At 41.1% G+C, this 14,730-nt stretch overlaps 1 protein-coding gene across 1 annotated transcript in view; it reads left to right on the top strand.

Moving 5' to 3' along the window:
* Window positions 1-235: 235 nt before the first annotated feature.
* Window positions 236-14,730, top strand: part of LOC117536487 (uncharacterized protein KIAA0355-like) — a gene marked incomplete at its 5' end in the record, with an annotated part of 39,549 nt that continues 25,054 nt past the window's right edge. Inside the window, 1 exon segment of the mRNA XM_034201389.1 lies at window positions 236-820. Coding sequence (XP_034057280.1) covers window positions 236-820 — 585 coding nt within the window.

Below are 14,730 nucleotides of genomic sequence, written 5' to 3'. Positions count from 1 at the left end.
ACTTCCCCCCCCTATTATGATAATTGTGTTAAAAGCTGGAAACAGAGAATCTGGAGGTGTGTGCTGTTTTTTAAGCTGGGCCTGAAGTATCTGCAGCCGGGCTGTTTCTGATCGCCCTCTGACCTCTCCCAGTTCTGCTGCCTCTCTCCCAGGCGCACTGAGATGAGCCTCTGGCAGGTGGAATCCTTGAGCTGTCTTTTTACATAACTTGAACAGTTTCAGGACTGTGGACTGAGCTTGGTGTTTTTGTAAAGAGGACAAGAGAACTTTCCGAGATAACGAACAAAAAAAGTTTCCGGTGCTGTTGCACCACCTATGGTGTTGTAGTGCGCAGGAAAGTAAAATGGACTACAAGCGTCGCTTTTTGCTCGGCGGGTCCAAGCAGAAAGTGCAGCAGCAGCACCAGCAGTACCAGATGCCTGAGCTGAGCCGGACCCTGAGCGCCTCGCTGGCCTCCTCGTGCTCCGCCTCCTCGCCCCTGGGCGGCGGGGGGGGGATGCCGGGCAGCTGCCACCCGCCTCCCTCTGGCACAACCACCGCCGTTGCAGACATCCAGCAAGGCATCTCCAAATATCTGGATGCTCTCAACGTGTTCTGCCGGGCCAGCGCCTTCCTCACAGACCTGTTCAGCAGTGTGTTCAGGAACTCTCACTATTCCAAAGCAGCTATGCAACTGAAGGACGTGCAGGAACACGTCATGGAGGCGGCCAGCCGGCTGACTGCAGCAATAAAGCCCGAGATCGCCAAGATGTTGATGGAGCTGAGCGCCGGGGCCGCCAACTTCAAAGACCAGAACGACTTCAGCCTGCAGGATGTTGAGGTGGGTGATCACACAGAAACGGGCACCAAATCCACTTGTTGAATTAATTTACATACTTGAGTTTGTCACATTGTGTTGACTTAAGTTGAATGACTCTATCTTGTGTTAGCCAACCAAACAAAACAGTTATTGACATTAAAGTCAGCTGTTTGCTCTCCTAGGAATTAATAAATTAAGCTAACAACCTGGTGTCCTAAAGCTAACCACCACATCCTTTTATCATATTTGACTTCTCGTGACTTGTCTTCTAGCAGGAGATGCTTAGCTGCTCTCTGTCAGGACTCAGGAGGCTGGCTCCATGAATCAGTGTATCTTGGCTAAAATAGGATTCTCACGCCCAGTGTTAAGCAGGTGTCAGGATCTGAGGGTTAGGTGTGAAAAACACTGAGGATGTGAGAAGAATTGTCATCTTTTGTCACGGCGAATACCAACCCAGCTTTCCACAGCACGCAATTTGCTGATGTGTAACACTTAAAACACAACTAAGGTATTTTTCATGCAAGTTTAATAGGGGATTGGGACGCTGATGCACCAGTTTAATATCAAGGAGAATCTGCTGTGATCCGGCGGTTCATTTCTCTCTGACTTTGCTCAATTGTCCTTCTCGCATGATTAAACCACACTTCTAGCTTTCCCTAAAGTCACAGAGGGATTACTCACACTGGTTTCTGATCATTTATTCCAGACTGGTTAGTCTCTGCGTGTCACTGTTTGCACAAGAAATGTCTCTTGCAACAATTTTGAGAAAGCAGACCCTCTAATGGCTGAGAAAACAGGCATAGCAGTAATCCTATAGTTGTTGTTGACTCCCTGCTCACCGTTTTCTGCTAAATCTAGTCTCTGTCCGACCCACTTTAGACCGGGTCAGGAGGTTCATGAGGCCAGGTTGGATAATGCATGTTGACGCTGTCCGACCCTAAACACGGGTTCATTTCAGGCTACAACTTCAGTCTAAAATGGACACCTTCAAAAGATCTGAACTAGCTGCTCTTGCTTTGAGAAGTTATTACGATGAGTTGTGATGAAAAATCCCATTTACAGTATTTATCGGAGTTATTCCGATAGGTGATTATGATCTATTTTTGTCTTGACTTCCACTAAGAGACAGTCTCATGTGGTTTTCATCAGCAACAGGTAGCTGCTCACCACACCCACGCAACCCCATCCTTATGATTACTACATCTGCTTATTTATCCTCAATTGAATACACAGTTGTGAGCCTGAGGGAACTCCCTGTGTGGCTGATGATCACCCACTCTCAGAGATTAAGAGATGGGGTTGTTAAATGTTTTGTCGTGGCAGCATAAGTAGCTTCTGGGATTTAAGACAGTCAAAATAGCATTTAAAATAGAAGAGAGGTGGAAAACAAAGACAAATATGTTTGCATATGGAAGTGGATAGTGTTACGTATGAACTAGATGCCAACAAAATAATAGGCGTAAGCCAATCAAATCATATGCCAGTACAAGCTCTAGCCAAACAAACTGCGTGCTTGTGTGTCCGGGCCGGGAGATTCATGTGATTGGTTGTTTGTGAGTTTCAGACCAGCTCAACGGCAAGCTTCAACACACGCCGCCGTGTGGACGCTGCGGAACACTTTTCTTTCCATGATTCAAATACAAAATACAGGGTTCCCGCAGGGTCTTAAAAAGTCATACATTTGATAATCAGATTTTAAGGCCTTAAAAAGTCTTAATTATGATTTAAAAAGAAAGGTCTTAAATATGATTTAGAAGGTCTTAAAAATGATGGGATTTGAAAGGTACTTCTATGTTGCGATCGCGTCTAAATGTGTTTTGGGGGAAATGTCCGGGCTGCAAAGTAACCAGGACGGTAAGAGCCTTTCAGTTCCCCCCAACAATTTGTATTGAATTAAATCAACATGGAACCAGTAATCACTAACTTTGTTCCCCCGGCCCCTTATCGGAGAACACCCAGCTAGTAACCTAGCAACCAACCAAGCTTCAGCTAGCGGCAGTCAGAAACTCAGGTATCTTCGAATCTACTTACAAATAAATATGGGGAAGTGTAAGTTCAACCGTATTTGGTTGGAAAACATCGAATTTAGTGCTTGGTTGAAACCAGTGGAGGGGAACGTGTTTGAAGCCCGCTGCACCTTTTGCAAAATAAATTAGCGTTTGTTTTGCTAGTGCAGCAGCTCCCGCAACAACATCGGGGGACCTCCGGGTGACGTTTGGGTCTACGTCAACCCTAAAAGCGGAGGTGCTGTGGACGCTAAACACCAATCATACAACAGCATGAAGGCAGCAGAGCTCCGACTATAGCTGTTGTCACTCACACACACACACACACACACGCACACACACAGAGACACACACTTTTTGTCTAATACGCTAACACAGTTCTGTGTACTGTTATGCTGTTATGTTCAGTCATCGTTCTCATGTTGAACATGAATACATTTTACTTTGTAAGTAATTATGGGACGTATTTCTTCTTTCATAGCAATTTTTCTTCATACTTTCTTGCCGTGAAATAGGTTTTAAATTCTATTCAAAGTGGTCTTAAATTTGAGTTGGTGAAACCTGCAGGAACCCTGAAAATAATAAAGCACTATGCAAACCATAACCGGAAAAAAGGGTTGTGAACAAAATTGATATATAATTTGTCGCAATATTGTATCAATGCATGGGTGCAGAGTATTGTTTAATCTTTATCTTACATTCTCTTAAAAATGTAGCATGATTGGCAAGAAGTTAGATTATTGATAAACGGATTTTGATAAATTGCATAACTCGCAGTGCTAAAAAGGTAACAAATGTATCCCATATTATATGTTACTGCAATAAGCACCATATTTACTAAATGGTTCAAATCGTAATAATATTGGATTCTTGGGTGACTGCCACCCCTGTAGGAAATAGGTAAGTACAAATATTTCTACAATTGACATGTAAATATTGGCTGAACCACTTCCACATTTTAATATGGAAACGTTTCTAATCCTATCCATGTTCAGACTCCTGAAATAACTCCACCAGTATTTCTTTCTTTGTTTTTGCTGTGTAGAGCAGAATTATGAACGCACCAAGACGGCAAATACCCAATTGTATTTGATTCTGTGGCACCTGTGACAAATCTGAAGTGGTTTTGTATGTGTGCAACAATCCATCTTAAAGCAAAGATAAGACTCTAGTGTGGCTGCGGCACCTCGGTGGATGTGGCCGAGCCCAAAACAGGAAACACTTCTGCACCGCAGTCAGTAAATCTGACTCTCTGCGGTCCTGCATGTGCACAGATGAATATTAGAGGAAGCCCAAGTCTGTGAAAGTTTAGACCGCATGGCTGGCGCTCACACTTGCTGTCTGTCTGGCCTCGGGCATAAAGGGTACATTTATTAAAGCAGAGAAGGAAACGTATTAACATTTGACCGCACAATGGTCTTATTGGAGTGTTAGTTGTGTTAACCTCTGAGAAAACACTGCAGATATTCAATAACATCATGACGAAGCAGTGAAGCATAATGTGTCAGTTAAAGGGAACAAAAAAAAGTTGAATGTCACAGTGAGTCTTTTTTAATCCAAGTAGATGTGTGTATTCATCGTACAGAACATGCTGACAGCAAATTAATGTTAAAATAATATTTTTTGTACTTGCACGGCAGTCATTTGTTGAAATGACCAGAACATAGTAGTTACATTGCACAGTAATGTTTTTATAATGCACAGACAGTAATGTCATGTGTCTATAAATGTCATGTTTTACAGTTCGATGGGAGTGTTCACCAAAGCAGAGGGAAAAATAAATGCTAAACGGAGAGTTTCTACGAACAAAATAGTAAAAAATATAATAGAAATCTGATTAAAGTCAAGTAATCGAACCCTTTTTACCTTTTTAGTTGAGTTAATCTGCAACAGGCGTTACCACTATGCCATGAGTTATTGATTGAGACTAAATATCTGCGCTGCTTTTCTCCCATGTTTTATTTTGGAAGAAGTTCTGTGCATGCATAATTTATACTTGTTAAGACTTAGCTTACAATAATTGCTGCTAATTCAGCCTGTCGTCAACAATGTGATGCGTTTGTGACTGTAAAAGGATTTTCCTTTGTCTGCATGCGTCGAGGAATGCTGTTTGGCAGCTGGATGTATTATGAGGTCTTCAAAAAAACAAATGCATGTCTGAGTTCTGGGAGTTGTGGTATGTGGAGCTTTTCCCCCCTGTGTTCCCCAGCTTGCGTCTCCTTCTCCTCTTTCTTTCTTTCCTTCTTTCCTATGTCCCACCCCCCCCCCCCCCCTTTTTTTTATCTTCACCAAGAGCCTCCAAAAGTTCAGGTCAGTGCAGACTGCAAAACAAACCCCTTTTTTCCACAAATCGGGGCCCAAGTCTGTGGCTGCTCAGTGACTCCGCTGTTAAATATGCATGAAAATATCACGGTTTGTTTAGAGGCCGTTTGCCGAGTTTGTAAGTTTTAACCGCAGAGCGAAGACTCGAGGCACATGGAGGTCCCCAAAACCAGAGAGGCCTTAAAGTGAACAAGCTACCACACTAAAGGGAAAACAACCCCTTAGTGTACAGCTGGTAAAAACACTTTTTATGAGTCTTCATCTAAAAACAGTAAATAATCTAATGTTTTCTTTTAGGTGTTATTTTCTTTGGACAATTAAGTGGAAACAACCATGAAAAGCTCGAACATATATATCCTTTATTCAACCAGGTAAAAGTCTCATTGAGATTACATTCTCTTTCTCAAGAGCGACCTGGCGAAGAAGGGCAGCATGAACACTGTTACAACAGATAAAACACAGACAATACAGGCAGACGAATACAGCGGTCGTAAAAAACAGTTTAAATGGCACATTTACCAGTCAATATGCAAATAAAAGAAACGTATAAATCATTCAAAACTGGCACAATTTAAAAGGACTTCAATTAAGGGATATACGAGCAATCACATCGACCTATGCATTCTTGTTCTCTGTCCTTTAAGATGGACTTGATGTTGGTTTTATGAGGTCTTTACTGGTCTTCTGCTAACTAACGCCATGAGCATCAGTATGGTCGCCAGGAGAACAATAACAAGCACTAAAAAGAAGCACACACTTCTAGGTTGAGTAGGTGTGTTGAAAGGCTAAACACGTGATTTGTAAGGATGTATAGCTTAGTGTGCTCACAGCTTGGTGTAACAACATTTCTGTGCGTGCTGCAGTTTCCAGTTCAGACAAACTGGCTTAAAAGTCGACTCCCCCTCGGAGTTGTTGTCAAGTATTGGTGCTACAGAGCAACGTTATGCACATTCCTGCCAGTAGTTTTGTGCTATTTAAAGGTCTGACTTATTTAAAGGTCTGTAGGTGAAATAGATGTTAGGTGGCAGGAACAAGCTCAAGCACTTGAAGACTCTAAGTTCGCAAACATGGATGTAAACAAACAATACAGGAACTGTTACACACACTCACAAACTAAATCACACTTAAGCAAATGATTGACAAGGAAGGAAATGCATTGAACACCTTTAGACCTCGAGGATGTACATGCATAAAATACTTAAGCAAATTATTGACAAGGAAGGAAATGCATTGAACACCTTTAGACCTCGAGGATGTACATGCATAAAATACATTTAAACTTAACGCGTGTGTAGGGTACCTTCAATAAATTACATTTCAGTTTTAGCCCAATCATTATGTAGTTTTTATTTAAAGGAATTTAAAAAAGGATTTACACATGCTCATTCAATACGATATCGAGAATGACTTTTGAGTGCCACAGTAAATATATGTGTAGAGTACCAACATATTTAGGTGACCAGTTTTTAGAGATATATAGGTCAAGCAACTGAATCTGTTTTAGCCAAACGATTGTCAATATTTAAAAAATTCATTGTATTTAGAGTGACTCTGAGTACCACAGTAAAATCAGAGTGCTAACATGTTTAAGTGACCAGTTCTTGCACATTAAAGGTCGCCTATTGTGCAAAATCCACATCTTCATGTCTCCTCTACATCAACATGTGTCCCTTCTTCATGTCTCTTCTATATCAACATGTGTCCCCTCTTCTTCATGTCTCCTCTACATCAACATGTGTCCCCTCTTCTTCATGTCTCTTCTACATCAACATGTGTCCCCTCTTCTTCATGTCTCTTCTACATCAACATGTGTCCCCTCTTCTTCATGTCTCTTCTACATCAACATGTGTCCCCTCTTCTTCATGTCTCTTCTACATCAACATGTGTCCCCTCTTCTTCATGTCTCTTCTACATCAACATGTGTCCCCTCTTCTTCATGTCTCTTCTATATCAACATGTGTCCCCTCTTCTTCATGTCTCTTCTACATCAACATGTGTCCCCTCTTCTTCATGTCTCTTCTACATCACCATGTGTCCCCTCTTCTTCATGTCTCTTCTACATCAACATGTGTCCCCTCTTCTTCATGTCTCTTCTACATCAACATGTGTCCCCTCTTCTTCATGTCTCTTCTATATCAACATGTGTCCCCTCTTCTTCATGTCTCTTCTACATCAACATGTGTCCCCTCTTCTTCATGTCTCTTCTACATCACCATGTGTCCCCTCTTCTTCATGTCTCTTCTACATCAGCATGTGTCCCCTCTTCTTCATGTCTCTTCTACATCAACATGTGTCCCCTCTTCTTCATGTCTCTTCTACATCAGCATGTGTCCCCTCTGTGGAAAGAGACACTGAAAGTTTCAGGGAAAAAGATTCTCTCTCTTTTTGATCCATTTCTATAAAAACCTGTCTGAAAATGAGCTGATCAGATTTTGGCAACTTTATGATGTCATAACGATGTTTTGGCTTGTGTAAGCTGGAGCCTGAAAAGTACCGGTTTTTCCTGTTCACACCGCAGAGGCGCCGCCTCTTAGCTCCGGAATCCGGTTCACTTCCAGCTCCAAAAAATTGTCGGTCTAGAGGCAAGAGCTTCGGAGCTAAGAGGCGGCGTCGCTTACGTCTCTCTTAAGTCGAGGCGGGGGCAGATTCGTCGTTGAAGTAGATGCTGAAGACCACAAAGAAGTCTTGCATTTCGCATGTGATGTTCGTAAAGTTCCAAGTAAAGTCGTCCCTTGTAAAGTCGTCCGATGCCTTCCATTTCGTTTCGTAAGAGGATAACCAAAGCGAACAGCGCTTCAATACAATCGGCCATTGTTGTTGTTGTTGTTGTCGTCGATGTGAGGGATTTCTGCGCGGTTTGGATTTTATGAAGCAGGCACGTAAACGGTGACGTCATGACCCAGCAGCGGCAGCTCTGGGCGGTGTGAACCGAGCGGGAGCAGAAAAGGGAAACCGGAGCTGAACCAGAAAAGCTCCCGCTCGGAGCTAGAAAGGGAAAAGCGCTGGTTTGAAAGCCGCACTAGAGCACCATTGAGTTCTTTGTAACCAAATCTCTCTCAGAGGGGCGTGGGGAGGGGCTCCTTATTTTCATCTAAAGTAACAGACAGAGAATCAGCATTTTGGAAACAGGGCTGAAACAGAGGGGATTATGGGTAATGCTGCAATGATGTGTTTGGTGCTTGGAGACAAACACTTCATAATAGTGGACCTTTAATACAGTAGGTCCAGGCAAGAGTGACCTTCCTGTTTTTCCTTGGTATTGAAGACAAAGATTTACCTCTAACAAACAACAAAGGTAGGCTCATTGTTTTGTTTTTTTCAAAGATCAGACAACATGAGCATCTGGTTATTATAACAGCCTTTCTCTCCCTTTCTCCTTGAAGACGTCTAGATTTCAGTAACACTACTCCCCTAGATTCGGAGTACTTGCAGTTCCCAGAAAATAGAAGTATACATGTTGATTGATTCACGATTCGCCTTGTTTGGTCCTGAAAGGGGCCGACTTGGCTCTGCTGCACTCATTATTTCTCATATTTTCCATGACTGTGTGGGATACTGTGCAGCCAATCACATGTGTTATCCATTATCTCGTGCTGTAGCCATGGCCTCATTCTTTTCCCCCCAGTTGGTTATTAAAGACGACTTTGTAACACATTGAGTTGCTTATTGTCAGTTTGTGATACTTTGTGATATGAGTTTGCATTGTGTCCAAGCTTCATTATGAGGCCATGTGTGTCTTCTGTTATCTATTATTTGTCTACGTTGCTGCATACACTTCAGATCCCTGTTGATGGATTAAGTTCAGATTGGTTGCTCAACATCTTGTGCACTCTGGATCTGATCCTGTGTTTTATTGAACCTCCCAGAGTTAGCGGTGGAATACTCAGAACACCATCAAATGTAATTCATAGCATGATTGACCTGAGTTTAAGGACAGACTTGCATTCAGCTGTTTTTCTTTAATGGCCATGCTAGTTGCTCTCAGTAGGAATTGAAATGTCGATTCATTGTTCTGTTGGTCAACGTTAATATCTCAACTATTTGATCGTTTTCCCTGAAATGTCGTACAGACATTCATTGTCTTCAGAGGATAACTCCTACCAACGTTGTTGATCCTCTGACTTGGCCGCAAGTGCCACAATCAGGTTGAATTGTGTAAGTATCTTAACGATTATTAATTGGATTGCAGTGGAATCTGGTACAGAAATCTGTGTTTAGGGATTCGCCGATCGATATCGGCCGATACTCACTCTCTACCGATCGATCGGTGCTCTCTTAAAAAATGCCGATCGCGAGAGCCGATCGCATGACGTCAACTTATGACTAGGGTTGGGAACCGAAACTCGGTTCCAAATGAGAACCGATAAGAAAATGCCGGGTACCCATACAAAATACACAATTTCGGTTCTGCTTAACGGTTCCTACACGCGGTAGACCCTGTATTCCAGCGGGTCTGCCTGCGCCGAGGTGACCCGGTGGAATACAGAACGGAATCACAGAACGGCCGGCCGCTGACGGCCGGCACCGCCCTTAATTCTTTTAAACGGCATCATGTAAGTTGCGCTGACAGGCGACAGAGGTCCACAGTTTCCCCGCAGCGAGGCTCCCCCCGCCCTCCCGAAGACAGTTCACAAGCTCAGTCACTTCATAACACCAAAGATGGGTCGCGGTAAACGCTCTGAAGTGAGGCTCCACTACACTAAAAAAGAAAAAGACAAGGCACAGTGTAATGCCTGTTAATAGCTTGCCACAGGCATAGCTCAGTTAAAATAAAGCACAGCTATTGTGCAATACATTTGTATTGCATGTATATTTTTCATTTGTAACAATTTCAGTTAAAGCTTAAAGAATAAAGATATTTTTATCTAAACGTTTGACATCTTTCTTTTACAATTTTGGAATCGAAACGGGGAATCGATAAGAACCGGAATCGATAAGAACCGGAATCGATAAGAACCGGAATCGATAAGAACCGGAATCGATAAGAACCGGAATCGATACATTTCAAACGATAATCATCCCTACTTATGACGTAAAATACATGACACTTTTCTCTGTGCGCGGCAAAACAAGCTCGCCAAAATGGCTTCACCGGTCTGGCAGTATTTGAAGGTGTCCGAAAAAGACAATAAAATAGCGGTATGCAACGTGTGTGAAGCAGAAATCCTGCAGCTCCGCCCGCTGTGACGAACCGGTGAGCGGAGCAACACACACACTAAGAGTTAGACCTAACACACTTAGCTATTTTATCTATCTAATTTCTCCCGTGTTATTATCCAAAGTGAATGTAAACTTGAATAATGTACTTCATTTGAATGTAATAATTATGTTGGTTGTTGTTTGGAAGCGCCAGTGAATGAGCATTAACTGAGTTTTAAACATCACTTTGAATGGAAGATCCCCATAGGCCCCGCCCACTCGATCGGATCGGCGATCGGTATCGGCCGATACTGATTCCGGCGATCGGAGCATCCCTATTTACGTTGCTAGACAATGATTTGTAAAAACCTTGATTACCTGGCCGTTCATCTAGCGCCATTTTAGAACCTACAAAATGAAGGGCTTTGCTATTATCCTCAGCTTTATATTAGCATGCCAACTCGACAAACTCCCGTCTCAAGATGCATTTCAGCAACACTTTGTTTTACCAAACACGTGATGTTTGCTAAATCGTAGTAGATAACTGCCACCAAAAGTATAGAAATGTTGGAAGCGACAATACACTTTTCAGTCCAAGTGTTTTGGGACCCTTTAGAGACAAGTAAACGTAATGAGTAACCTGTAGTAACCCACAGTCAGTAAAGCAGGGCACAACCCCAATAGTTTTGCTTTAATGATATTATTTTAAATCTGTTTATTCTGGGAAATAATTGGGATAATCCTATCAGTCAAATCAACCTTTTTTCTGTCATTTTATCTTTATATTTTACAGTTAAGAGAAGAGAGGTGACAGGAAACGACAGGATATACATATATATATATATATATATATATATGTACATGATATAGGACAAAACATCCCTGGCCAAATCAAATAGTGCATGTTGTGATGACAGTTTAACCTTTTACACTCAGTCTTTGCATAGAATGAGAAAAACCATAAAGCAGCGTTTTCAAAGCTCAAAAGTCCAGCCTCAAATATAAAACAAATATATATGAATCTGCTTTGTAGTTGTTATGAAAACAACACATTTTCCAACAAGTTTCCGTCAGGTTTCATCTCTTTAGGCCAGGGGTGTCCAAACTACGGCCATTTTGAATCGGCCCTGAGAAAATTCAAAAAGTCAAATGGGATACGGCCCACAGATGAAACTTGTGCTTTTCTTATATTCTTCTTAAATGTAAATGTAAAAATATATTACACCGTAGTACTCGTGTTAATAAGCCCACTTTTCAAATAAATTCAATTCCTGTTGAAAACATTTTCTAACAAATCTTAGTTGATAAAAAAAAAAAGCCTAATAACTTATTTACATAACAAGCTTGAAATAGACCCTTCATATTTCCTCTTATTATAATCACTCTGAAGCTTCTGTTTTAAGGCATGAGTTGCCAACAAGATAAATGAAACCCTATAGAGAGCTGTGATGTTGGCTGTTTTATTCTTAAAGCTTATTCATGTATCAAGCCTAATTTACCTACATGTTGCTAACTTAACTTACGAGGCAATACACCTCTAGTACACCCAGCCCTTCATATATCTTTTTGTATGTGGCCCTCGGTGAAAACAGTTTGGACACCCCTGCTTTAGGCCTTCACGCAACCTAGTGGGCGGTGGTGGCAAAGTCGAGTTGGCTTGGCAACTGGAAGGTCACCAGTTCAAGTCCCGGCAAGACCGTGCTCTCATCCAGCTGCAGAGCGAAATATTCACTAGCTCTCACTTGCTCCAAAAGCTGAGCAGGTACTCAGTTTCACTCTCAGTAGCGGCAGCTTGATTCTGATTGGCTTGAAGGGCGGTTGTGTGATTCAAAAACTAAAAATATTAAAAGATTGGCATCAAAGGTCACATACAGTTATTAATATCTAAAAAAAAAAAATCCTCTTTCCCTCAAACTTTGCATGACCCCCCTGGCGGCCCCACTTTGAAAAACACTGCTCCTAACACTAGGATGGGTCAAATGCAGAGAAACAATTTCCCCTCGAGGGATTAATAAAAGTCCATATTTTTTCTTTAGTGGTGGTTTCCATGCTGAAGAATCGAAGTAGCTGCTTCCTGTTGTTCCTGTCTGGATATTTCTGTCTTTACAACTCGGCCTCCCCCTCCAGATATTTTCAGCAGGTACCTGAAAAAGAAAACCCTGAGACCATGGAGGACCTAGTGGTGTCCTGTTTCTCTTATTTTGAACAACAAACCGCCTCTAACCCGGGATTATTTCCTCTTACTAAATAAAACACACTCACTTTGGTGTTAAACCTGTCTCTATGTATGTTACCTCGAAATACTTATGTTTGTTTGCAATAAATAGATGTATTATTTTTAATGCTGTCAAAATTATCGCGTTAACGGCGGTAATTCATTTTTTAAATTAATTGCGTTAAAATATTTAACACATGTGCAGAACGGCCCGCCCCATACATCCCACCAGTGGCAGCGCCAGGGTATGGCTGGGGTAGGCTACACCCATACCAAGAATGGCTTAGCCCCACCTTGAAAAATGATGTTAAAGGAAGCTAAATAAAGTCCGCCAACTCGCGCAGAGTAAATTGCACAGACAGCAGTTAGTAAGATTGATTTCAGCCGCTTGTCTGGAAATACCGAAGACTAGAAACGGTTTTGAAAACTTTTGTCAGGTAGTGATCGTCTTCTCAATAGAACATCTTTGATAATGTCATAATCAGAATCAAGATAACGGCGTGGTGTTGTTGCAGGAAGTCCTGACGGAGAATACCTCTGCTGTAGTACATCGCTCTACATCGATACAACATTACGTGTTGATAGAAATCAACACGTAATGAAATGAGACCCCACAGTTTGATGATTGATAGGTCTTTTGATAGGCTGTCTTTCATTTTGACACACAGAACAATGTTATAATAAACGTATGTTAAATAGATATATTCGCCTTCTTTCATTTATCTTTCCATTCCCACAACAATATACATAAATAAATGGCATATTTTGGACATAGTTCGAATGGTGATTAATCTGATTAATACATTTTTAAGCTGTGATTAATCTGATTAGAAATTGTAATCGTTTGACAGCCCTAATTATTTGGTGTGACATTTTCACCCAATCAGAATACCTTTATTCCACAGAGGGGAAATGTGCATTTGTTAGTGTGAAAAGAGCCAAAGACAGTTTTAATAACCAAGAAGCATGCATACAAAATATTAGATATAAAGAAATTACACAATTTACACAATTCACTGATTTTAAAATAGCAAATGAACAATCAATGTAAAGGAAGTTAAGGGAGCTTCTAGGATAAGACGGATAAGTAAATGTAGGAAATAATGTTTGCATACAGAGAAACATGTCCCTTAAAATTGCGTTTTCTACAAACAAAGCTTTCCTCTCACAGAAACACACTGACGTTCATATTTAATCTAATATGTTTTCCATCTGTCTTTTGCTTGCAAGTATAAACACAGATTGTACTGTTCCTCAAATGTTTGATATCTGTTGTTTACAGCACACGATTCGCCACAAATGCAAAAGCATGTTCAGTTGGCTGTAATGTGCTGTGGCAAGAGGTTTTTAAAAAAAAAAGTTCTCTGGTTTCTGCTCCGTGACACGGCCTTGGCTCTACGATTTCCTTTGATTGTGCTTGCATAGGAAACGAGGTGGACAAATGCTTCTGTTATTTATATTATCATTAAAAGGAGCTGCCGAGGACAAACTGCTGATATAACTCGTGTGTGATCTGGTGGGAAATGTGATCGCTGAGTCAACCTTTATTTACAGCGTGTGAGAATGTTTTATGGAGATGCACTGTGTTGTAAAAAGTATGAATATATCGCACTCATTCCAAGACTAATATCCTCCTCATTGTGTACATGTAAATGAAAAGGTATCTTCTAACAGCTGCACTTTTCCTGTCAAACTTCATGGTCTCTATTCGTAAGGTGTGAACAACTAAGAAACAACTAGCTCAAGTTAGTTCATACATTTTTTTATTTGTTTTTATGTAGATTCTTTGTTGCGAGATCTTTTGGTGGCCTGAGAATATAAAAAATGTATCAGACCCACTAGATATTTTGAGGTATAAGTAAAACAGTATTTTGTAAATTAGCACTAGTTTCTCCAGTGTTAACTAACCACTGAAGTATGTGGACTTACATGTTAGTGTCTTAGCCCGCAGACATTCATATAGTTTAGCATCTCAAGCATCCTCAGCATGTTATAGATGCAGAGGAGGGAAGTATTGGAGTACAAATACTTTGTTACTGTACTTAAGCACATTTTTCTGGCATCAGTACTTTATTCCACTACTTATTTTTCTGGTGACTTTCTACTTTTTACATGTTGAACCCAAATACCTGTACTTTCTACTTTTTACATGTTGAACCCAAATACCTGTACTTTCTTCTTCTTACATGTTGAACTCAAATACCTGTACTTTCTACTTCTTACATGTTGAACTCAAATACCTGTACTTT

This window comes from Gymnodraco acuticeps, unplaced genomic scaffold (genome assembly GCF_902827175.1).
Source record: "Gymnodraco acuticeps unplaced genomic scaffold, fGymAcu1.1, whole genome shotgun sequence".
Taxonomy (NCBI): Eukaryota; Metazoa; Chordata; class Actinopteri; order Perciformes; family Bathydraconidae; genus Gymnodraco; species Gymnodraco acuticeps.
Note: the sequence above shows the minus strand (reverse complement) of the source record. Positions and strands in the feature narration are given on the sequence as shown.